This window comes from Pleurodeles waltl, chromosome 2_2 (genome assembly GCF_031143425.1).
Source record: "Pleurodeles waltl isolate 20211129_DDA chromosome 2_2, aPleWal1.hap1.20221129, whole genome shotgun sequence".
In the NCBI taxonomy this organism is placed as follows: Eukaryota; Metazoa; Chordata; class Amphibia; order Caudata; family Salamandridae; genus Pleurodeles; species Pleurodeles waltl.
In genome coordinates, this window is record NC_090439.1 from 527,927,201 (window position 1) to 527,953,896 (window position 26,696).

The following is a 26,696-nucleotide window of genomic DNA, read 5'->3' on the forward strand; positions in this document are numbered from 1 at the left end:
CTTCCCTTACCTGGACGACTGGCTTATAAAGGCACCCTCAATTCCAAGTAACAAATCCTATTTCCTATTGCCTTCAATTGTTACACAGCCTGGGGTTTGTAGTCAACTACCAGAAATCTCAGATATACCCCAAACAAGAATTGAGTTTCTTGGGAGCAATTTTGGACACAGTACGCAGCAAAGCGTACCCATCACATGAGAGGAAACAAAAGTTAACCTCTTTGGCAGACAACCTATCCAGAAAAAAGTTTGTTTCAGTCCGCATCTACAAATCATTGCTCGGAATGATATCATCGTGCATTCCGCTAGTCCCAGATTGCAGGCTCCATATGCGACCCCTGCAAGAGCAATTGGACATACAATGGACACAGGTCCACGGCTCCTTCGAAGACAAGATTCGCATAACGCCTCTAATGAAGAACACTATGAGGTGGTGGGCGACTCCAACCAATTTCTCAAAAGGGCTGTCTTTTCTTCTTCAAACACCAAGTTACATAGTAACAACGGATGCCTCTCTCGAAGGATGGGGTGCACACTGCCAGGACCTGCAAATCAGCAGAATCTGGAATCAGCAAGAGAGCCAGCTTCACATCAATTATCTAGAACTCAAAGCAATACACTTAGCTCTAAAAGCTTTCTTGCCAAAGATACAATGTTCAAGCGTCTTAATCCGGACGGACAACATGACCAGCATGTTTTATCTAAACAAGCAAGGAGGCACAAGATCCCTACAACTCTCGCAGCTAGCCCAACAAATTTGGACATGGGCCATCAAACACAATATTTCACTAAAAGCGGAGCATGTGCCAGGACAGATCAATGTTCTAGCAGACACCCTGAGCAGGACAGTGATTCCTTATCACGAGTGGGAGCTAGACCAGAAAACTCTCAATGGCCTGTTTCTATTATGGGGCAAACCAAACTTAGACCTATTTGCCACTCTCGAGAACAAGAAATGACAGTTCTACGCAAGTTGGCTTCCCCAAAAAGATTCGTGGGGGAATGCGTTTTCGATGAGATGGTCAGGAGTTTATGCCTACGCTTTTCCTCCGATCCCGCTCATTCCGAGAGTCATCAGAAAAATGAAGACTGAGGGGTGTCGACTTCTACTCATAGCTCCCAGATGGCCCAGACAAATATGGTATACGGAGCTCCTCATGCTCTCCGAACGACCACATCTACCACTCAGACAGAGTCCGACTCTTTTAACGATGCACCAGGGACAAGTCACACACCCACATCCGTTGTCTCTTCATTTGTCGGCTTGGCTCCTGAACACAATGAATACTTAAATCTCAAAATTTCCCCAGAGTGTAGAGACATCTTAGCAAAAGCTAGAGCTGACACTACCAACAAAACCTATAGACTTAAATGGAAACGGTTTTGTGTTTGGTGTGCAGCGGAAAATATACATCCTTTATCTTCTACTCCGGAACAGATACTTCCATATCTCCTGCTCCTGGCAAAATCAGGACTTGCATATTCTTCCATACGGGTACATCTGGCAGCAATTTCCAGATACCGCAGATCACCAGACAGACTCTCTTTGTGTTCCACAAGAATTGTCAAACAATTTATGAAGGGCCTTTTTCGGGTCTTCCCGCCAATTAGGAAAACTCCGCCTCTATGGTCATTGAATGTTGTGTTGATGCAGCTCATGAAAGCTCCTTTTGAGCCGATCCACAAAGCGGACCTAAAATTCCTCGCATGGAAAACAGCGTTACTGTTAGCTCTTACTTCGGCAAAAAGAGTCAGTGACATTCAGGCGTTCACTATCAAACAGCCGTTCCTCCAGTTTACAAACTCAGGTGTCATCCTGCGGACAAATCCTAAATTCATTCCGAAAGTTCCCTCAACATTTCATTTAAATGAACCAGTCATCTTAAAAACCTTTTTTCCAAATCCGCAAACAGTGGCGGAAAAAACATTACATTCTCTCGATATTAAAAGATGTTTAAAGTTTTATCTACAGAAAACTCAGGCCAGTCGGATCAATTATTTGTAGCATTCGGCGGAACAAAAAAGGGACACGCGGTGTCCAAACAGACTTTAGCAAGATGGATTGGCCTGGCGATTCAATTCTGCCATTCAAAAGCAGGAAAGCCGCTCCACACCAGGGTGAGAGCCCACTCTACAAGATCGGTAGCCACTTCAGCTGCACTCTTTTCAGGTGTACCACTACATAGCATCTGTAGAGCAGCGACATGGTCCAGCCAACACACATTTACAAGACATTACTGTCTAGAGGAGACTAACCAGGTCGATACAGCAGTGGGACAAGCAGTGCTGAGGCATCTATTTCGTTAAGGTGAGCCTCTTACACATCCCACCACCACACTCGAGGTATGGTCATTAATGGTTCATTTTCTTATACTGTGTTAACGTGTCGTATTCTCCATAATAATAGCATAAATTGTGTCAGGATTTCTTGCCACACACCTTTTATTGCTCTTATATTCGGATGTTTATGAATATAAATATAATTATATGTAAGTGCATATTTAAAACTGAACTAATGTGAATCACATCACGTATAGAATTACGATGGAATTACAGTCAATGTAATTCAGTAAGTAAGAAAACATTACTGCTCGTTACTCTGATTCAAGCATGTGAATCTATGAAAGATCCAATACTGGAGAAGAAAATTAGTTACTTACCTGTAACTGCAGTTCTCCAGTATTGGTATCTTTCATAGATTCACATGCGACCCACCCTCCTCCCCTCAGAGGCTCCCCTATTATACAGATATTAAACTTCACACTCCTACTAGAAAATCTGAGGGAATTCAGCCTCTGTTGGGAGTGTTTGGGAGGGGCTGAATCCTGATTGGTTGATACTCAAGTTTGGGTCTTTTCACAAAACAAAGTGGATAGACTGTAAAATACCCTATGAGGCCTACTAGGGCCTACTGGTTTTACTTTTACTGACTTACTGCTTTTTATATATTTAAGTTTACCGTGAGGCTCCCACCTCGACGACGGGGATGATTCAAGCATGTGAATCTATGAAAGATACCAATACTGGAGAACTGCAGTTACAGGTAAGTAACTAATTTTCTTAAGTGTATTTTGTTTCCTAGTTGTAACACTTAGTCTTGAAAGATGCATTGAACATTTACCAGCTTCTTTAGGTTAGATGGTTGTTTCTCGAGCCATTCCAGATCGGTATGTAGTACAATACGAAATTGCGATTAATTTTAATGCAGATGAATGCCTCCCAATCCACAAGTGCAGTCGCAACTGTTACATTATCTTTCAAGTACATTTGCTGATCGCACCAATGAATCCTGAAGTTTTTTTCGGCGGCAGTCCACAATTGTGCACACAAATGTGAGTTATACTGAAATGGGAATAAAATACGGGGGCATTATAATCTGAAATACTACTGTCTTAGTGTTCTGTATGTGGCACTGAGATGGAGAGAGTAAAGAAATACATTGAATACTGTGGAGATTGTAGGAGAGAGAGAGAAATTTGTATTTTTGAGCTAAGGGATGTGCAACTCTGCAAACGTTTGTCAGATCGCAACCCCTGTCCCAGTCCTTCAGATGTTCGGAGAGCATACTTGCTGGTACACCAATTAAGAGCTGGTATGAGTAGATTGACATGCATCACACAGTTAAAATTCGTATCCAGTGGCGCACATGCTGAGATAAAAGGTGTAGTAAATGTTTGTTAAATATCGTTTATTGTACATTGGGGTCATCTAGCCCAAAACATGAGTACGGGGTATCCATCTGGCAAATCTTGCACCAATATGTGTATTCCTTGTGTGTCGATGTGTTTAATCTTTAACATAAAACTCCCTGTCCTACCCAAATTCAAATCCTCTTTACAAATCAAACTATATCATTATTTGAGTACCTTGCAGCTTCACCTCTTCTGCTTTGTGGAGTCAGTCAGCAGAGGCTATTTGCTCTTTTGGCAAACTGAATCTACACACCACTAGCACATCTTCCAGTTGCTCCTTGATCATGGGTTCCGCTGATAGGTTTCTTGATCTTTCACAGCAGTTAGGCTCTCTTGTCTGACTTTGCCACTAGTTGGCCACCCATTCCCGGTTAAAGGGTTTGCACAGTGGCTATTAATGTCTTCCGAGGTCATCCATTTTATTTCTTTAGTTGGGCTGAAACAATGATGTCAACAATGCAGCAAAGAATTTCCAGCCTTAATTATATGTCATGTGGTCATAGGATTTGCCAGTTGATGCCTGCCCGTGCCAAAGCTTAGTTATCCTGTCTGTACAAACCGTCAGCCCATGTTGTGACTTGTTTGATATTCTTGATTTAATCTCTGTTGTTTAATGTTCCATTGATCTTGCACTACCTAGTTGCAGCAGGAGGTACCACATAACCTTCCTCCACAGATGTCTTCAGTCCTGTGTCTAGATCACCCGTCTCCCTCAGCTGGCAACAGAGGGTGGGGAGAAGTCCTCTTAACTGGCCCACCTTTCTTGAATATGTAGCTTCTGCTACGCTTTTGGGGGGTGGCAAGCTTGGAGTGAGGAGGAGGGCTAGGCTCATCCTGTGCTCATCCCCCTGCTTATTACAGTGGTGGGGGTTTAGCCAAATGACTGCAGTTAGAGGGTGGCTCTACTCACCTTCCTTTCTCATCAGACCTCAAGCTACAGGCTCAGAGGAGCTGACCTGCATCCTCTGTTTTGCCCATACACAACTCAAGCCCATCTGTTCACGGCTTCTCAGCCACAGCCCCAAAGCACTAAGTGAGCAGATTCTCCTTTTTTCCAACTGCCATCAAGCCCAGCGACCTAGCTAATGGTTCATTGTTTTGCACCGGCCGACAGCCTGGTGGTGCCGGGAGTCTGATTCTGCTAGGGCAGCGCTGCTAGCAGCACTGCCCTGGGGATTATGGCCCCCGTGTCTGCCAGCTTTTGCATGGCAGTTCTACTGCCATGCAAAGGCTGGTGGAGACTGGGTGCCGGGGGTCCCCTGGAGGCCCCTACACTGCCCTTGGCATAGGCAGTACAGGGGCCCCCATGGGCAGCCCGTTGCACTTTTCACTGCCTGATTTACAGCTAGCATCACTGTTGTGGATAAATTCCCGCTGGTCCAGCGGGAAACTCATAATAGGGACAGCAGGCGGAATACCAATCTGGCGGTTATCCAGATGCGCAAGTTAGATGGGCGGCCTCTGCTGCCCGCCAAACTCCTAATGAAGCTCTTACTGTTCTAATGAGCACAAAGCAGGGAAAGGGTGCAGTACCACAATCGTGTTCCTTGGGACCTCTTTTGGCCACACCATGCAATCATGAATTTAACGCATTCCCAGTGACTTTCGGGTGCCTTGCTGAAAAATGAAGCACAGCACTCGCTTTGTAAAAGGTTTTACGCTGTGCCTTCAGGTTATGACTGAGGGAAGACGATAGTAAAATGCTGGCTGAAAAAAGCAAACACTCGTAGAGAAAGCTAAATTAAGCAAAGCATGTCCAATGTAAGCAGTAACAAGATAGTTAAGATAGCTGAGAGCAATAATGCTGCGGAAATGACAAGGGAAGCTTTGCCGAACACCAGGAGGAAACTATGAATAAAAAGTCCCCCAAAGAACAGGTAGGTACAACAAAGCGTAATTATACAGTAGTTAGTCCCTGTCCCCAAAGAGAAAACAGAGGGACAGAGGCATGACTGACAATAGCAAGCACAGATTTTTAAATTACACAGAAACTAACAAATGAAATCCCTTTAAGCCCACAGAAGTATACTAAAAGTATACAAGAAGCCGTACCCTGACTCTCGACCTAAAAGGGGCTATGGCGCAGCCAGCACTGGCTGTCATAACTTTTTTTTTTGTTTGTTTGCTTATTTTACTAGCAGCCTTGTTTCATAGCAGCCGTGTTGTTACTCAGCATGGCTTAAAACAATTGACAAAGCCCACTGTCTCCCAATATCGAAACCTATTGGCTTTACTGTGCATATTTTAAATGCAGGTGAGCAGTGAGATCACGTCTAGTCTATAGTAATGAAATCAGTTGCAGGTTTTTATATCATTATATTTTTCAGGTGTTATTTTGCTCTCTTGTGACTTTGTTAAATTACTACGCAAATTAACACCAATTATATGGGAATCTGAATGATGGAAAAATATTCTGGGACTTTCCATAACGGCTTTACTCTTCTACCGACCTCCTTAGCCAATCTGCATAAACCTTTTCTAGCTTGCTGTAAACGCGATGCTTACTTACTATTTGGTAAAAGTTTCTGGAGATTCACTAAAGATCGTACAGGGAACAAGTTAGGGGTACAAGTGGGTACACAGTGTCCACCCACTATTTTCACAGGGTGGATGGAGTCCACCCTGCCAAGTAGTTGTGCTGCACTGTAATATGCTGAACTTGTCCCGGTGTGATGTTTAAACACTGGGACGCAATGTGCATGCAGTGGTGATGTGGCTTTTTTACTTTGTTTGAGCTGGGGCAAAAACAAAAGCAGAAGTTAAGTGGCCATCAGGCCTTCTTTTGTTCTCGCTGGAGCTATCTGGAGCCTCACACCTAGCTGCAATGGATGGGAAACAAAGGCATACGGTTTGTGGTCACTCCACAGGTACTTAAGAAGGGCACAATTTTAACTTTGGTCAGTCCTGGTAATTAAGAGATGCATGCACAGTAACAATGTCAGATATGCTGGTCTGTTCCTGTATTTACACAAATAGCAATTTAAATAAACTCTGTTTTGTTTTATTTCTTTTATAACGCTACTTGTCCCAATGCAGGGTGCCAGAGTGCTTTTCCTCATATGTACCCAGTGTTTACTGACAATAAAACATAAAAGGATAATTCTATGTACAGGATATGTTACATAGGATAGTGAGGGTTACAAGGTGAAGGAGCATGTCATTCATAGCTCACTGTGCTAATTTAGAAGGATTACAATTTATGAACTGCAAGTAACAAAAGGATCTCCGTGTTAAAACAGTATAGCCCACTTACCTATCTGTATGAAATAAAAAAGTGTCACAATGTGCTTTGCAGGAAATACGTTAACCCTTTATGCTACTTTGATCAAAAAAATGACTAGGCCAGTGGTCTGCAAAACGCGGCTCGCGAGCCACATGCTGCTCTTTGGCACCTTGAGTGTGGCTCTTCCCCAAAATACCACGTGCGGGTGGGCGCGCACGTGCAATGCGATTGAAACTTCATGATGACTGGCTTTCTTATTTCTATTTTTACATACTTAGTTGGTGTTTGTCTTTATCTTTAGGCGAGTGCTCTGCAGCGACTTATTGAGAAAACATTTCCAGAAAGATAAAATGTCAACGCGTATTGTCAAGTCGTATCTTTGCATCGTGTTCTACAATGTATTACTTTCGAGCACGTGTCCCCACGGGAAAGACTAGAATTGTAGTTAAAATCCGCACCCCTGCAGTTGGTAATTCCACCTACCTCTTTCCGAAGCGCTTTGCCTCCCCTCCAAGGTTCCCCCACCAGCGGCACTTCCCTCCACTCGCTGCTGTTCTGTGCATTTAGGGGCCACGAAGTTTCAATTGGCCTGTACGTGCGGGAGAGGCGTGCGTGATTCATGCACAAGTTGAGTGAGCCAGTCAGTCAGCAGTCTCATTGTGCAGTGGTTAGTGCTAGTCGCGTCCGCAAATTGCACGCGGGTGACAAAAGTTTCTACTTGAAGCATAAAGTTGGTGGCTTTATTATTATAAAATGAAACATTTTTTTAGGTGCCCTGTTTGACGTGGCTACAAAGAAGAAGCAAAGAAAAACGAAAACCGTAAATTTAAAGTTGAATGGACAGAGACATTCGCGTTTATTCAAAACTTAAATGGCCTTCTGACCCGTCTTATTTGTCAGGAAACATTGGCCCATAACAAGAAATCAAATTTGGAGAGACACTTTACAACTAAACACGTCATTTAGTACTAAATATCCTGTCGGTGATGCAAGGAAGAAAGCAGTTGAAGAACTTCAGAAGAGTCAAGTAAAAACAAGTTCTGTATTTAATTACTGGATGCAATCTTCCAACAATGTTAATATTGCAAGTTTTGTGGTTAGTCAAGAGATTGCTAAAAGAGGAAAACCATATACAGATGGTAAATATATAAAAAGTTGTTTTATAAATGCATCCGAGGAGCTATTTTGAGATTTTAAGAACAAAGCAGATATTCTAAAAAAAAAAAATTAGACATACCATTGTCTGCTAAAACAGTGAAAGATAGAACTGTCAAAATGTCTTAGAATATAACCAACCAGCAAGTCGAAGATCTTACGTTGGTTTCGGCTTTATCAAGAGCAGTTAGTAGTCTTGTGACATAAATGATCCAGCGCAATTTTCACTTTTTGTACAATTTATTTCATCTACAGGTCCTAAAGAAGAACTTTTAGGATGATTGTCACTCAAAGGTCAAACATGTAGGAGAGGATATAGTAAATGCTGTAATTGAGTGCATTGATAAACATCATATTCCACTCGATAAAACTGTCTCAATTTCAACAGACGGGGCCAAAAGTATGACCGGTGTAAGAAATGTGTTTGTTGCTATTTTGAAAGAAAAAATTGATCATGAGATACTTACATACCATTGCATCATTCATCAATAAGCGTTTTGTGTGCAGACATTTCCGGAAGAAATTTGCAAAGTTATGGAATTGGTGATTAAGATTATCAACTCCCATTATAGCTAAAGCTCTTAATCATCTCCAGTTTAAAGAATTTTTAGTTGAAATGGAGAGGGAGTACGCAGATATTCTGCTGCATAACAAGGTACATTGGTGATGAAGAGGAAATGTTTTGAAACGTTTCATTTCCTTATTACCAGAAATTAAAGCATTTCTCGTTGAGAAGGGTGTTCACTGTCCAAAACTAACGAACGATCAGTGGATCCAAAAAATGTATTCATGGTAGACGTTATGTCTCATCTAAATCAACTTGATCGTAAACTACAGGGGAAAGGAAACACAATTTTTTCGATGCTAGAAGAAGTTATTGCATTCAAAAACAAATTATCTCTTTTTGCTCAAGATTTTGAAAGAGAAACTTTGATTCACTTTCCAAGCCGGTTGACACATCGCCAAGAAAATTATTCTGATATTGACATTTGCTATTTCAAAACAACACTTTTCAATATGAAGGAAGCTTTTCTCAACAGATTTCAGGAATTCAGAAACAGCAAAGCGACGTTAGCCTTTGTTAAAAACCCTCTTAATGCTACTGTAACATAATTACATTTTTCTCCCTTTAATATTGGCAACTTTAAAATGCAATTGCTGGATTTAAAAAACAAAGAATTGTGGTGCTCGAAATATGAACGTCTTTGTTCTGATATAGAAATATTGGAGAAAAAGAAATGTGAACTTAGTTCACAGCATATGTGGTCTGCTTTGAAAGGCCTGGAGAAGGAAGATATGTTGATTTTTAACACCTGGAATAGTATTTCTGACTCATATAATCAGCTGAAAGAACTAGCATTTGCTGTTCTTTCCTTATTCGGGTCTACATATTCATGCAAACAATCGTTTTCAAGCATGAACCTTATCAAGAGTGAATTGAGAAGTCTTCTTATTGATGAGAACCTGGAATCGTGCTTAAAATTAAAAATCACAACATACAAACCTGACTTAGCAAAACTTTCCAAGGAGATACAAGGCCATTGTTCACAGTGTTTGTCAGTCATTGTCATGAGTTAATTTTATGGATACCTTACAATTTAATTTTATCAATAAATAATATTGTTAAGTATGATATCAAGTTTTATTCAACGCACCTATAGTTTAACTAAGACTTAAAACTTTACTTAAAGTTTATTAAGTTAATTTTATGGAGCGTTGTAGAGTGAAAGAAGATGTGTTGAGGATTGAGAAAGGTATGTTGAGATGGTTTGGACATATAGAGAGGATGATCGAAAGGAGATATATGAAACAAGTATATAAGACGAGTGTGAATGGGAGAGTTGGAAGGGGTCGACCTCAGCGAACGTACCTCAATCAGATTGAGGAAGTTTTTAGCAAAGGCCAGCTTAGAAGTACCCTAAATAAGTTAATAACAATGTACCTACTTATATAGTTTAAGTTTAAAAAGTTTGGCTCTCAAAAGAAATTTCAGTCATTGTACTGTTGATATTTGGCTCTTTTGACTGAGTTTGCTGACCACTGGACTAGGCACTACACACATCTCTACAGCAAATGTGTTAACCACCAGAGTTATCTTACCATTATTATTATTCCCTCCCATTTATGGAGTGTAGGAAGCTCTCTGCAGAAGGTTCCTTAAGCCCATAATATTTTTTTAAAATGCTGTCCATGCCACCAAATAAGCGGAACAAATTTATTGCCAAGTGTCTCCTTGTGTCAGTTTCTTTATGGCAGATTTTTTTTTTTTTTTAAACCGTTGAAATTGAGGCCCATATATGGCATCAGGATTTTCACGTTTTTAGCACAACCGCAAAGCAAGATCTCATTTAAGTCTATTATTTCCCTCAAATGTGCTCCTTGTAGGCCTGCTAAATATGTGTAAAGTCTTAAGGTCAGATGTCACTTATTGTGAGGTTATACTTTCTGTGAAGCCACTTGCGATGTTACACGCAGTGAAATCATGCGCCATGTCGCTTGTACACTGTATTACTTGGTTAGCCCCCACTTCTATTTTTTAGGACTTGTGCCCTGGGAGTGTAGCTATAAGGAATTTAAGAGTTTCGTGTAATTTACATTTTATAATACGTTAAAATTATGATCCTTCAACTAACAATGGAATTTTTTTTTTTTTATTCAAAATGTGCATGTTGGTGAAGCTTGTGAAAAATGTTAATTTAAGAGAGAATTGTGTAGTGTAGCACTAGTTTGTCCCTTTAGGCACCTTTACACCCTGTTTGAGTTGCATCATCAGTAGTGTGGGTGCGGTTGGTATTTGTGTATGTAAAAAAAACTAGACTGTACTGTCTGAAATTGTAATACTTTACTCAGTCCCTACTGTTCTCAGTGATAAGGCTAATAGTAATGGCGGACATTGTCGAGCCTACAGCCTAAACTGCGTGCAAACTGATGCAAAGAAAAGCATGACTTGTTGTTTTGGTTTTATCGATGGTTCTCGAGATTTCCTTTTGAAGTAAACTCTGGTTCATTGCACTTCATGCTAAAGATGTTATCAAAGTTAGATTAAAAAGTATTTTTCCTCAATTGACAGATTTTTCATTTTATACGAACTTGATGAAAAGGGATATTGCCGCCCTGTGCTGTGTTTAATGATTTTGCAGGACTGACTGCTGATGCTAGAATAGTTATTAACAGAGCCCGTGTGGAGTGTCAAAGTCATAAGCTTACTGTTGAGGATCCGGTCACAGTGGAGTACATAACACGCTTCATAGCAACTTTAAAGCAGGTGAGCAGCTATATGTTTTTAATACTTTTCCATTAAGATCTTTTGGGTCTCATTTAATAACCGCTGGCTCAGCAGGTGCAAGCTGAACAGTCTGCAGTGCTTTTTGACTACCACGTCCTCACTTTGAGGCTGAAAATAAGAAAGGGTCTGGTGTTCATTCAAGGGTGGATTGGATTAAACATTTTGCTCTCACCTACCTTCCGATATCGTTTCCCTTTCTCACGGACATAAATGCTGTAACGATTCCTCTAAATCCAAGGTCAGGGAACGTATAGACCGTAATGTAAAGAAATACACTTGTATTGAGATGCATTTTGTTTGTGTGGGCGGGAATGCTTGGAAATGGACCAGGAACGCTAGATATCCTTCCTTTAGGGGAAGCCTTCTTATCACTTTAACAGCATAATTTTGATTAGTCTTTTTTCTGCCGTAGTAGTTCCTGCATAAGCACGTTATTGTTTCAGACGACAACCCCCGCACACCAAACCAACCATGAGCTGGATGGTCGTTTTTTTCTTTCTTCATTCTAATATGCAATCTCAAAGTCCCCTTTACGTACGTTTATGGCTAGTTTTATGTACCTTCATCCTTAGGACTCAAAGCACTTTAAAAGTTGCGGGGTGTGTGTGTGTGTGGGGGGGGGGGCAGGCAAAGAGCAACTTAATTTGGAAAAAGGCACATAGAACACTTCCTGTTCTAAAGCTGAAATTCTGTTCACATAACCTTAACCCCGCTGCACAACTTCTCTGCCAATCTGTGAACATTTGTTGATTTAAATATTTAATCCATCTCCGAGTCTGTCATACTCCAGTTTAACCTCTACTCAGGAGACGGAGACTTCAAAGTCTATTTTACCCAGCGTCTCTCGGCGGATTGATTATTTCGTACAGTAACGTGCTTAAATCTCTCCCTGTTATTAAGCTTAGGATCCTCAGTAACATTTCATAACAAAAGTTATTTATTTATTTTTTCTTGTTGGAAAAACTGCACACACAAGCATTGCACATGGCACTTTTACCTTAGCCCATTTCCCAGTACCGGAATCCAGTAGTCTCAGGTTAGATATTGCCATGCACATCATGAAAGATGCATCATTGATCAAAAATAGAATTCTAGTAAGCTCCCACCCGTCCTGAATGGTATAATAGGAAAATAAATGCATTGTCTTTAAAACAACGTCTCAAGTCCATGTCCTAGATAAGGTGTACCACCTGACCTTAAGTTAGACATTCTCTGGACTCTGAATCTAAAGGGGGGGCATTACAAATTTCCTATGGACAACGATCATATACTGCTAGACCGGGAACCACGAGGACAGAAAAGAAGTCCAATCCTTCGTTTAGTGATCAGAAAATCCTATGGTTTCCTGTGCCTTGTTTACAGGTCAGTTAGTGCATGGCTTCCACTGTCTAGCTATAGTCGCTCTACCAAGTAATTGCTGGCAAATCGGTTTCCATGACCATGGGTCCCATCTTTTCCTGTTCTTTAGGTGCAAGCCTCGAATCGAAGTGGCTGGATGTTGCTGAGGGGAATCCTACTATTGGTTTGCGATCATGCAAGACCTCTTTCCAAGAGGCCGCCATAACTGGGCACAGACACCAGAAATGTAATGGCATAATTGGCTTCTCAAAAGCTCTCCCAACACCTGTCTGATGCCCCAAGGAACATCTTGTGGGTTTGAGGGTTAAGTACTACTTGGTGGTAGACTTGGCATCCTTGGCGTGGTCTCCTGTAACTATTTTGCCTGTTTTCCAGGTTGTTGATGTGTGCTGGACTCTGTTTTTGCTGTTTTTGTTACTCTGGGCGCTTTACCACTGATATCTGGTACTAAAGTGCAACTGCTCCTATATCAAATGTGTGTGTAATTGGCGTTCCATGATTGGCATACTTGATTTACTGGTAAGTCCCTAGTAAAGTGCACTGTGTGCCCGGGGCCTGTAAATCCAATGCTACTAGTGGGCCTGCAGCACTGGTTGTGCCACCAACACTAGTAGCTCTGCAAACATGGCTCAGACCTGCCACTGTACTGTCTGTGTGTGCAGTTATTCGACTTGGTGAGTGTACCCACTTGCCAGGCCTAACCCTTCCCTTTTTATACATGTAAAGCACCCCTAAGGTAGGTCCTCGGTAGCCCCAGGGGCAGGGTGCAGTGTATGTAAAACGTGGGACATGAACTTATGTGTTTTACCTGTCATAACAATGAAATATTGCCAAATTCGGTTTTCACTGTTGCAAGGCCTATCCCTCTCATAGGTTAACATGGGGGCTTCCTTTAATTATGATTAAAGTGTAGATTCCCTTTGGGAGCAGATAGACATGTGGATCCTCTGAACTCGCAATATAAAAATACATCTTTTAGTAAAGTTGATTTTTAGATTGTGTGTTTGAAAATGCCACTATTAGAAAGTAGGCATTTTCTTGATTAAACCATTCTATGACTGTGCGTTATGTGGATTACCTGTCTGGGTCAGTTTAGCAGTTGGGCTGCTTGCACCTCTCCTGTAGACAGTGACACAAAGTAGGCTGGGGTGTTGCTTGCATATTTTGATACTAGAGGGAAGGGGAGGAGTGGGTATTCACACCTCGCTGGTCTGTGTCTGCCCTCTCACAAAGCAGTCTCCAACCTCCTGGTGTGTGGCTAGGGCCTGGCCTGGACAAGAAAGGATTTAACAGACACCCCAAACTTTAGATTACTTCAAGGATTCAAGAGGAACCTCTGCCTGGAGAAGAACTGAGGAGAAGTACTGCCCTGCCTGTGCTTTGAGGAGCTATCCTGGACTTTGTTGCATTCCTGCTTGAGAAGTGACTCCAAGGGCTTTGAGGAGAGATTGCCTCCTGTTTTGAAGCCTCAGGGACAGCAAAGGCTTCACCATCTAGACCCGAGTCTACTGGCTGTGGACTGCAGCTTGTCAGAGGGTGCCATTCCAGTTCCTGGACACCTGGAAGTGAATTCCTGTAGAAAACCCAGTCTACTGACGCCGGACGACTCCGTGGAGGACTCTGCTGCCCGGAACAGCGACGCTGCGTGCCCCGAGGCCATGGACCTCGCTGAGTGAAAATCTGACGACCCTGTGAGCTGATGTTTTGACCCCGGAACTGTGATTCCACCTGCCCCGAGGCTGTGGACCTCGTAGAAGTCAGATGACCCTGTAGGCTTTGCGTCGCTGCAACCGCTGATCCTGCCCTACTTTGCTGACACCGGAGTGTTGTAAGTCCGACGTCCATGATGATCCGATGCCATTGCAGCGCCTGCGGCCCTGTGATGTCATCGCGACCCCGTGAGGTCACCCTGAAGCATCGTAACTCTGCCGGACTTAGCATCTGCTGGAACCAAGGGACCGACTTTGCATCCGACACTGCCTCACCTCCACCACCCTGTAAAGAAGACCCGACGCCGCAATCTTCCTGCCCTGTGGCACTGGAACTGACGCTGCATCAGATCCAGGGATGCCGCTTCCTCAAATCCATGCACTGGCTTGTTTTCTACTTGTTCAAAAGGTACCATACCTGGGGGTTAACTGACTCTGTGAACAACGCTGTTACGATGCTGTGTTTTACCAACTTGCAGTGTTTTCACCTCAGATCACTGTGTTTTTTGTTGTTGTTGCTTTTAAGTGCTATATTTGTATTTTTAACTGTATATTGGGGATTGTTTTATCGTATTTGGTCTTGGTTATTTAGATATAATATTTAATATTTTTATAAACCTTTGTTGTCATTTTGGAGTGGTTCGCTGTATTACTGTGTGTTTGCACAAGTACTTAACACATTGTCTCTGAAGATAAGCCTGCCTGCTCGTGCCAAGCTACCAAGTGAGTGAGCGGGGGTTAACTGAGTGTGATTCTCCTTTACCCTGACTAGAGTGAGGGTCCTTGCTTGGACAGGGGGGTAACCTGACTGCCAACCAAAGACTCAATTTCTAACACTTGGTCATTATCTTCAAGGCTGTTTCCCTATAGTGCACAGACATGTTCTGTTTATAAATGTCCCTCTGTAGTAGCTCTCTGTCTGGTACAATTTTGCCCCCCCTCCACACCAAAATCCAGATTTCTTCCCCATCTAGCTATGTACTTCCATGTTTTATTGCCTTTTGGGGTGTTTAGTAATTTGTATGGGCTAAAAACCCGGTCCTTTAACCCCTGATAGGCGGTGAGGAGTTTTTAGCCTTGGATCAAGAAATGTGTACTTGACATTTTACTCCTGGTTGCGAAATCCTGTGATTGATTTGTTGGTAAGTGAATCACTCAGACTTTGGTATCCCATATGGGGGTTTGCAATCTTCAATGATCTAATATGTCTGTTAATAAATGCCCGATTTATCATCTGACAGTCACCCAATTTTCAGTTCTGAAACGTGACCCCAAAACCTGGCATAAACGCCGGGTTGTGTGTTGGGGTCACAATGGATTAAAATGAGAGGAGCGGTCTTTCCTTATACTAATGCACACACTCAGCAGTCAGTGTGCAAGTGATTTAACTATCATAAACGTTTTGAGGTCTGTGCTGTCTTAGTAACCATATTAAGATCTAAAGAGATCTGCAGACGAATGCTTTCCTCATGTGGACCCAGTGTTTGTCAGATTCTGTCCTTGACCATCCTCCCACCTTGTGGACCTGAGCTGTTCTATAATAGTTAAACATATTTGGGTAACCTGATAACACCCCACCCGCTTTTCCTTAAATCCCTTAGAACATTTCCCTGAGAGTATTCAAGCCTTTTCCTGCCATACATAGCTAATCAGGGCCAGGTGAATTTGTTTTAGCACCTTTTTTATTCTGATTGGCAAGGCCTGCAACTCAGTGCGGTCTTGGTAGTATGTTAATTTTAAGTACTCCATTGACCCCCTGCCATGATATGTGGAGTTTGCTCCAATTTATCAGATCCTTTGTTATATTTTGGAAAAGCGGGGATATTTTCACGGAGTACTATCCAGTTAGTGTAGCAGTCAGGTTCACCCCAAAGTATCATATTGACCCTTTAGTAAACTTAAAGCCACTAAACTTACTAATTCTAGAACTAATCCTTCTGAAACAGGGAGAAGCTTTAACTTAGTTCATTTACTTTGCACTGATATTTCTCCTGTAATCAATCTTCCAGCATCTTATTGATTGCTGTGATGTTTGTGCACGATATGCATCTCTTTTTCACACTTAAAGAAATATTTAAGACTGGTCTGATATTTATCAAAGAAAAACTTAACAGAAATTTGGCAAAATTTGGATTTTTTTTTTTTTTTTTTAGCTCTTAAGATAGGCTTCACAGATATGTAAACACATATATATGCATTAAAATTCTAAGTACAGCTTTATATCTACATTTACATTTAACACACATATGTAATGTATGTGCTCTGGGGTCCCCGTTCATGGGCGGGAATATTCTGTGCTTATGACTTTGAGGATTCCCCTGGATGAGAACTAGGACTACAGGTAAGTAACCTTGGGCCAGATGTAGCAACCGGTTTGCATGTCGCAAACTGCGAAAAACGCAGTTTGCGACCTGCAAAACGGCCATCGCGATGCTGATTCACATTTTGCGAGTCGGTAGCGACTCGCAAAATGTGAATCCGACTCGCAAATAGGAAGGGGTGTTCCCTTCCTATTTGTGACTCTCACCGCGATGCAGAATTGCTGTGTGACCGCGAAAGCGGTCGCAAAGCTATTCGTAGTTAACACCCACTTGAAGTGGGTGGTAACTCATTCGCAAACAGGAAGGGGTCCCCATGGGACCCCTTCCCCTTTGTGAATGTCGCTGAAAAACTGCCTACTCTGGAAAAAAATGAAACCAAATGGTTTCATTATTTTTTTTTAATTGCAACTTGTTTTCCTTTAAGGAAAACGGGCTGCAATTTAAAAAAAAAAAAAAAAAACTGCTTTATTAAAAAAGCAGTCACAGACATGGAGGTCTGCTGTCTTAAGCAGGCCACCATCCCTGTGAATGCATGGACTCGCTATGGGGTCGCAAAATGCGACCCACCTCATTAATATTCATGAGGTGGGTCTTTGCGACCCCATAGCGAGTCGCAGAAGGTGTCTGAGACACCTTTCTGCATACAATTTAGTGAGTTGCAAATTGCGAGTCGGTATGACTCGCAATTTGCAACTCGCAAAATTGTCTGTTGCTACATCTGGCCCCTTTTCCTTATCACAATCCTATCTGTTGTACCTGTGTAACAAGCCCATATGTAGGACTGCTGCCTGTCCCCAGCTTCCCCTTCCTTCCTTTGTAGGACTTCTCAGGAAGGCACAGTTGACCTGGTTAATGGTTTTTTCTTGCTTCAGGACTAGTAGCACCTCAGGAGTGGGAGTTTCAAGTTTATTTTTTTTATTTGACTTCTCTATCTGCTGGTTTCAAAGATTTCCCAATTTTTGGGAAAGTGTGCTTGGTCTGGGTCAATCATTGATTGCACCAATAACTCCAATTGGGTTGCTAATATTTTGGTGAATATTTTCAAATTGATATTCAGTAGCGAGATAGGCATTGGGTTTCCCCAGGTACTCAGTTGAATATTTTCTTTGTGAAGTCTAATACTTTGTGATTTCCTAGAATGAGCTATACAGCTTTGCTAGATGGGATGTCAGTTTGGAACAGAACTTCCTGTAAAATGTGTTAGTTGGGCTATTGGAGTCTGGGGCATGGAAGGTCTTCTATGGCCTTTTTCACCTTCTCCACCATACCCACCTTCTCTAGGTTATCTCTGGACATGTATTGGCAGTCATAAATGAAGGCAAAGTGTAGGGAATTCTGCTTCTCTCCATCATACAGCTTAGTATAATCCTCTACAAACACCATTTGTTTTCCTTTTTCCAAAATAGTGTCCTCACTCCTTGAGTCTACCTCATTTGGTATCCTAATTCTTTTTTTACTGCATTTTTTGTCATCTCTCCAATACCTTGACAATTTTATATGCTGTCTCACAGAAGTGCTGTTTTAAACTAAGTAGTGCTGTTTCAGGGCGTTCTGACATTAATAAATTATTCTGGCTTTCCTCAGTAAGAAGTTGTCACGGTGTGAACATCATTGGGCCACATCATTTCAAGGAAACCATTGTAATCATAACATACTGGTTCTTCCTCACGTTTCCCATTTGAACACACACCCTGTCAAGCAAAACTCACTTGGATTCCCAAATGAGTTTCTTGTATGGATGCCCTCTGGTAAGGCAAAACATTCTAATTCTCAAACCCTTCTTTGTAACCCACAAGGATGCTGTACCTTGTTTAGTGCAGCCACATTCACTGTGGCCCCATTCAGGATGAGGTTAACTGGATAAACCAGGCTCTCAACACTGTTGTATTTAACAGTGTGAGGAACCACAGTTATTGACCTTTAAGATGTCAAAGGATGCTTCAGCTATCTTTGTGGCTTTTAAGTTGCATGCAAGCTGATGCCCTTGCTTGGCTTTCAGATTCCATTACTGGTTGCAGCTTGTCTGTGGCTTTCTTGCCTGCCTGGTGAGCCGTCCTATCTGGCCAGTCTTCTGGATCCCAGATTTTCTTGAAGCACACCTTTGCATATCTGACCTTAAAAAAAAAAAAAAAAAAACTATAGAACAAAATGCTATTGTAGGAGCCTTCAGTAGAAAATAGATAACTAACAAGGCGTGTCTGCCTGGCTTTCCTGACAATCCCATGGACACTTCCCTCCTGACGTTGATTATGTGCTCCACCAAATTGGTATCCTGCCTTTACAAAAGCTGTTGCACTGCACTCATCGACACCCCGGATGGCTCCATAGTGGCCTGGAGCAGACTCGGGAATAGACATTACCAATTCCTAGACATACTGCTGCATTCATATCAAACTAATCTAATTGCACCACAAACATAAACTCATACACTTCAAATATTTGCACTGCTTATATTCCACCCCTGCCCAGAGAGCCAAAATAGAACTTTTTGGGTTGTTGTTATGGCTGAGTTCCGTCTGGTAATCTCACCCCTGGCCGCCCTGCTGGGTTTTGTTAAACAGACCCCGAAGGGAGTGTGTAGATTCATTGCAGTATCTTTCCTAATGGCAAAGAGACGCATAGAGATGTGCTAGGAAGTCTGAGGGTGCTACGTACAGAGGACTGAATTGGAGATCTGGTGCTTTGCAATATCCAGTGTGAAATTTGTATGCAGCTCCCGATCTCTCGGCCTAGGGTCATCTGGGAACCCTTGACAACTTAGCTGGCTTCATCCAGGGATTTGGATACTCGTTCAACGATGCCAGATGACATTGAAGAGCCAGCCCGTCCCTCATCCTCATGATTATGATGAGACAATGCTAGCATGACACCACTGCAGAAAGCCTACACCATTGCTCTTAGCAAGTTCCCCCAGCGTTGACTATCCTGGAGAGATGGCTGCTTCAAAGCTGTTAGAATTGTGTTATTTATATGTGTGTTCATGGCTACTAGTCACCGTGCAACATGTTAAGCTGTGGGCCGAAAATATTTTATACCTGTTAATACCCGTTTGTATACATGATAAAATTTTGTAAAAAAAAAAAAAAAGATGATGAAAACATAGTAGCCCAAGTTCAAATGGAAACATTGCAAGGAAGAGACTGCGTTAAAGGAAATAAAGTTCCCTCTCAGTGGGGTGCAGTTCTCTCCAAGTATCCTGCAATCCCACATCCAGCAGAGCAGGAGTTGTGGATAAGGACATTCAGCACTGGAGTACCTGTCTCAGATTTGTCTAGCTGGAGTCGTAATGGGCACCAAATTGAAGTCTACTATCTCCGCCTGTTTATTCTAAACAATTTTCATCAATTCTAATAGGAACCTCACCGCAATTAGAATTTGAGGCTTTAGGGACCACAAATGTAACATCCCTCTCTTCTAATTCACCTACAAATAATACATATTCCCTCTTTTTTTTCTTCTTTGTTTTATCAGTTATAACTTCCTTTCTCTTGAAGGAGAGATGTTTCACACACTTACTGTTTGGCTGTAGCATAGAACTGAGGGCTATGTAATTTCTCTTCCAGGGGATCCTCATCAAGTCATTAGCACTGAATAATCCACCTACGTGTGTGGTTCCTGTAGTACTTATTAAAATGTGTGTGTGTGTGTATATGTATGTGTGTGTGTATATATATATATATATATATATATATATATATATATATATATATATATATAAATTTACTTAAGAACCAAAGGTTACATGGTCATTATAGTTAGGCTTCCATTTTAAATGTATGTACAAAACCATAGAAATTCACCTGTTATAGATAGTTATCTGAAGTAACTATAACTCGTGCCCCAAGGTACCTATAACTCGTGTCCCCGCCATGATTTTTTTTGTCTAATTTTACTGCAAATATTACATTATTATCAATTATGTTATTAGAGATGTCATGAGTGCCTTAATTTGTGGGCAATTAACAGTGCATGGCGAGGGCACAAGTTATAATTACTTGAGATCTCTTGCTATAATAGTTGATTTTCTATGGTTTTGTATGTTTAAAATGTGAGCCTAACTAGAACGTCCCTGTAACCTTTCTTTTTTTTATTTTTTTAATTCTATTTCCTAACTAGAACATCCCTGTAACCATTGGGTTTTCTTTCAGTGAATTTCTACTTTTTTTAAAAAAATAAATAAATTTTCTAGCGTAAAATAATTTTAATTACTGCGGCTGGGGTTGGCCGCAGGGCCTGACCTGCGGCCAACCCTATAATAACCCAACCATTCATGAAACCCCCACTCCCCACCCCCCCACCCCTAAAAAAAAATCTTAGCGCAGAGACCCCATCCCCCGGGACCCAGCATAAATATTTATAGATTATTTATTTATTTTTATTTTTTTGCTAGGGGGGGGGGGGGCTTTGTGCCCGTGCCTCCCCCTTCCCCATGCCGATCACGCTCCGGGACACCCCCATCACCTGGCCTAAACCTGTGCTAAGGGGTCAGGGTGTCCCCTTGTCTTTTTTTTCTTACTTTTTTTGTGGGTCTCGGCTGAAGCAGAGTCCCTAGATGGCTGCCAACACTTGCTGGTTTGAAGTGTTGGAAGCCAATCTGAGCTGTGTATTTCCCTGCATGAGCTCATTATTATTCACAAATACATTGTGAAGGATCCACGTCCCTGGATATACAAATATATTTTCACTTTAATATCTTGAACTACTGGTCGTATTTACACCAAATAAGTGAAAGTGTAATCTGCGTACCGAAAGAATCACCGGGCACTTTTTAAAAAACATTCATGAAGATAAGTCAAACAGTGAGGAAGATCTAGGCAAGCCAAAATCAGATTTTTATATATATATATATATATATATATATATATATATATATATATATATATATATATATATATATATATATATATATATATATAATACTTCTCGCACACTCAGTCCCAGGAAAAGCAGAATTCCTTTAATCACAAACACAACGCGTTTCGACTGACACAGCAGCCTTGGTCACGTGATAATTACCACCAATAGACATCAACTAAATACTAACATACCCTGAACATAAAAATAAGACAAAAATCACCAAATTCAAAGCAGACAATCATTGTCATAGTACATCTAAAGAGTAAAGGGTTATCCGACCTAAAGTATTTTTATGTACCACCTGCAATTATAATATGGCTATTTATATACACACATTAGATATTAAATACTATCAAAACAAAAGAGAGGAGAATCATATTGCAAAATATTTGTTACATTGGACCATAATATATCTGATAAAATATCATAATTTTCGGCCCCAATGAGAAATAATCAATCAATATAAATTACTCACTCACAACCACGATTTTCAACTAAGAGCAGTCCGGTATCAATGATAATCCTATCATTAATTTGTGTATACAAATTAATTATGAAAGTTAACACTACTAGGACAGACAAACCATAAACTATAAATAGAGGATCTCTTTAAATCTGTACAAGGAATGTCATCACCCAATATTAACGTGCAAAATAGAGAGACCGATGTCAAACAGGGCTCAGTAGTTCTTCATCCAGCCCACCACATCTGAAAAAATATATACAAATAAGACAAATAAATATATACAAAATACATAAACAACCCACAATGTCTTTCAAATATATAGACACAAATATTTTAAATTCATGATTAGCAACATCCCAAAATCTATTTCATGGTCAATTCCTAAAAACAAGTGGACCACGTATTACCACTAAATCTCATTCTCTCATTAATCATCATATAAATGGGTGTTCAATTCTTCCCCCGTATTCAACCCTTTCGGTATCTTTCTTCCTTAGTGTCAATTCTCTGTTACCTCCTCTGTGAGATGCAGGGACATGTTCAATGCCAAAGAAAGATAGCAGAGCACAGTCAGAATTATGCTTATCCTCAAAGAGCCATGCCACTGGATAATGTTCATCCTTAGAATTAATGGATCGCATGTGTTCCAAAACTTGCTTCTTAACACTGTTTGGTGCTACCCACATACCATCTTAGACATGGACATTCAAGTATATATATATCACGAATGGAGTACTACATGTTATAAATTGATTGATTTGTCTCACTCTCCCAGGTTTACTTAAAGAATATTGCTTCCGCATGACACTATTACGGCATGCCTTGCAATGTCCACAAGGAAAAAAGCCTTGTAGATTATGTTGTCTAAGTTGAGGGATAGTAGTAATATCATTAGATCTTAAAATATCATGTAGACTCCGTCCCCTTCTATAAGTGATCTGTGGTCTTTTCTGTATCGAGCTCCCAATAACCGGATCGCTCTTCAGAATCTTCCAGTTTTTGGAGATGATGTTATTAATCTGTCTAGTATCTTCATTGTATGTCATAATGAGTCTGGTTTCCTCATTGGCATCTGCCTCCTGTTTGATAGCATTATCAAACAGGGTATCAGTTATTTTTATCTCCTTAACTCTATCAGTTGCTTTTTTGATCACCCAATTAGGGTAACCACGCTGTTTTGAATCTTTTAATCATCTCTCTTTGTTCAATTTCAAATACTGCATCAGTACTGCTTACTCTCTTGGCTCTTAACAATTCTCCGTAGGGAATACTCCATTTTAAGCTTTCTGGGTGTCCACTCGAAGCGTGCAATAGACTATTGCCTGCCGTAATCTTACGAAAAAGTTCTGTACTGATTTTACGGTCACTGGTCTTGATCAAAGTATCCAGAAATTCAAAAGAAGACCTACTCATATTATAGGATAAACCTATATTCAAATCATTGCTATTTAACTTGCAGATAAATTGTAAAGCCTCTTCTTCAGTGCTCTTCCATATAATGAAGAGGTCATCAATATACCTCAACCATAAATTCACTTGACATATTTCTGGGTACTTTTCCTTATCTTTAAAGATGGTCTCTTCCCACCAACCTAGAAACAGGCAGGCAAAACTTAGAGCAAAGCAAGTACCCATCGCCGTCCCAAGGATTTGTTGATATAGAGTCCCATTGAACAAGAAGATATTATTGGTTAGACAATATCTTATCATATCTAAAATCATATCAGTGTGTGCCAAATATTTCAAAGATCTAGTCCGTAAAAAGTATCTACATGCTTCGATACCCTTATTATGGTCTATGATGGTATACAGAGAATTGACATCCAGAGTCAATAATAAGAAATCATTTTCCCACACAATTCCTTCTATTTTCCCTAGGAAATCGTTGGTGTCACGGACAGATGAGGGTAAATTAACTACAAACTCTCTTAAAAAGAAATCAACATATTTAGAAACATTTTCCAACACACTGCCACACGATTATACTATAGGTCTGCCAGGAGGATTATTTCTGCTCCTGTGAATCTTTGGAAGGATATATAGGACCGGTAACTTTGGAAAATCTTTCTTAAGAAAACAATATTCTTCCCATATCAGTAAACCTTTATCCTTCCATTCCATAAGCAGTTGCCAAATCCCTAAAATGCTATTGTTGTAAACCTCTTTAGTAATACTCCTATAAAATTGTGCATTGCTAAGTTGGCGCATAGCTTCCTCAATATAGTTTTGTCTGTCCATAAGTACTATATTCCCACCTTTATCTGCGGGCATACAATAGTTTCCTTGTCCTCTGCCAAAGTCATAATCATAGTTCTCCGAGTCTGAGTCAGATTTTGATTGCATCTAGGCTTGAACCATGTTTTATGTCGAAAATGAACTAAATCTTTAACCACCATATCGTAAAAAGTATTGATATTATCATGGTTCATAATAGGAAAGAAAGTAGATTTAGGTTTAAAACCAGTTGAAACAGACAAATCATAAGTGATATTCAACTCATCAAGAATTTGATAAACATTACTAGTTGCATTAGAGTCTGACTAATTTTTCTCCAATTCATATAGCGCCACTAATGAGTCAACATCACCAATACTAAGTACATCATGATGATCGTTTTTTGAAGAACCTCCACCATCAATATCATGAGAATTTTTCAATTTAAACCATTTCCTCAACTTTACTTTCCTAATTTTGTGAAGCCAACCCCGCACATGCAGCCAATCCTACGGTGTGCAGGCCAGGCCCTGTGAGAGGGGGTGCATGGTCCCGCTCCCCGGGCCATATTTTTGTCCCAGGGACCCCATTTTTGGGTGGGGTCTGGCCTTATTTATAAGGGGGGAAGGGGACAAGTGCCCCGGCTGTATTTTGGCCCAGGGACCCTCATCCCCCAAGGCCCTGCCTTACTGTAATTGGGTGGAGAGGTATGCAAACCCCCCTTCCTGAGCCAGTATTGTCCTCTGGAACCACAACCCCCCAAGGCCTAATCTTCTAATTATAGGGGAAGGGGCTCTGCGGGCCCATCATTTGGATGATTTTGTTCCTGGGGACCCCATCGCCCGAGGCCTGCCGAATTGTATGAAAAAGGAGGGGGCATGCAGCCCCTTTCACCTGGCCGGTATTGCTCCTGGGAACCCAGTCTTATGCAGCCCACATATTGTCTGAAGGAGGAGGGTGCATGCAGTCCCACTCCCCTGGCCAGTTTAGACTCCCAGAGCCCCATTACCCGGGGTCCAGCCATCAAATGATTGGGGCCATCGAGCCTACCCAGGGCACCCACTGTGTCTTTGTTGGGGGGGTCTGGGGGGAGTCCCAATTCTCCTGCAGCCCCAGCTAGCTCTCTGTCTCCAATGAGAGTTGTCATTGCTTCCGTCTGCAGGGAGCAGCTAAGAATGCTACTCCCTGTGGTCGGGAGCAATCTTTTATCTGGTTCCTTGCCCTCTTCAGTGCAGGTGAGGAAAAAGATTAAAAGTCTGATCCATTTTTCATGCATTTGCCCAATTGGAGTGGACTTAGTATTTGCTCTCTTATGGCAAAAGCTTTGAAATCGCTCCTTCCATGGGAGCGCAAGCACAGTGCGGGCAGGGAAACTGCTGTGTCCCAGGACTGGGCACCCTGGGATCAAAACAGCCTGGGTAGGGACAGGCAGCCTGCCCCCCCACACCCATATGATATGACCAGGTTCTGGAGGGTGGTGGTCTCTGGGGCCACAATCAGCCCCAGCGTGGAGGAGGGGGCGGGGTAGGAGTGGAGTGCCCCCTCCCGGCATTTTATGAGGCTGGGCCCCGGGGGACACAATACCGAAGAGGGGCTTTAGAAAAATAAGCACAGGAGACTGCATTTTTTTTTTTTCTTCAATGTTTTTGTTTTTGTTTTGCTCTGGGCATGGGGAGTGAGGCTGTGCAATTCCTTCCCCTATAATTAAAAGATTAGGATGGGAACTAGAGTCCCAAGATAGCTACCAACACTTCCTAGTTGAATTGTTGGGAGCCAGTCAAATCTCACTATGACATCTGTCAGAGCCGCAGTGGATTCGCGTCCCTAGATGAACATAATGTTTCTTTAATGATCTCCAAAACTATGAAATGGATTTACTCCAGATCACAAAGATCTTTCTGGACCAAGATCTAGCTTTCTGCCAAATTTGGAGTAATTCCATTATGTGGTTTGGGCTGTAGTAGAGTTCTAAATCCCTAACGAAAATTTCACTGGGAAAACATGTTTTGGGACACCTCCTTCCCCCTCCTTCTTTTCTCGGCCCTCGCTCTATGAATCACCATAAACTTTTCACCCATCAGCTAAAGTGAGTAGCAAACTAGTTTTGAAAATGTTGTGATTTGCCAAAGGGCACCAAAGTTATTAGTGAAACTAAAAAAGCTCTGCCTGTGTAAACTAGGGGCCTGATTATTATCTTGGCGGATGGAATACTGTCACAAACGTGACAGATTCTGTCCACCATATTACGATCTTCATAGAATATAATGGTATCTTAATATGGTGGACGGGACATTCTTCACGTTTTTCATGGAGTACCCTGTCAATCAAGATCACAGTCGCTGTTGACGGCAAGAAAACACCATTCGTCAACTATAAGATGTGGATCGTTGTCTCACTCATTGTCAACAGCTAAG

At 41.5% G+C, this 26,696-nt stretch overlaps 1 protein-coding gene across 1 annotated transcript in view; it reads left to right on the top strand.

Annotated features, from left to right (window-relative positions):
- PSMA8 (proteasome 20S subunit alpha 8) overlaps nt 1–26,696 on the top strand; it is a 359,192-nt gene that overhangs the window by 68,556 nt on the left and 263,940 nt on the right. The window contains exon 3 of the mRNA XM_069218890.1: nt 11,211–11,335. Coding sequence (XP_069074991.1) covers nt 11,211–11,335 — 125 coding nt within the window. The remainder of the gene's footprint in view (nt 1–11,210; nt 11,336–26,696) is intronic.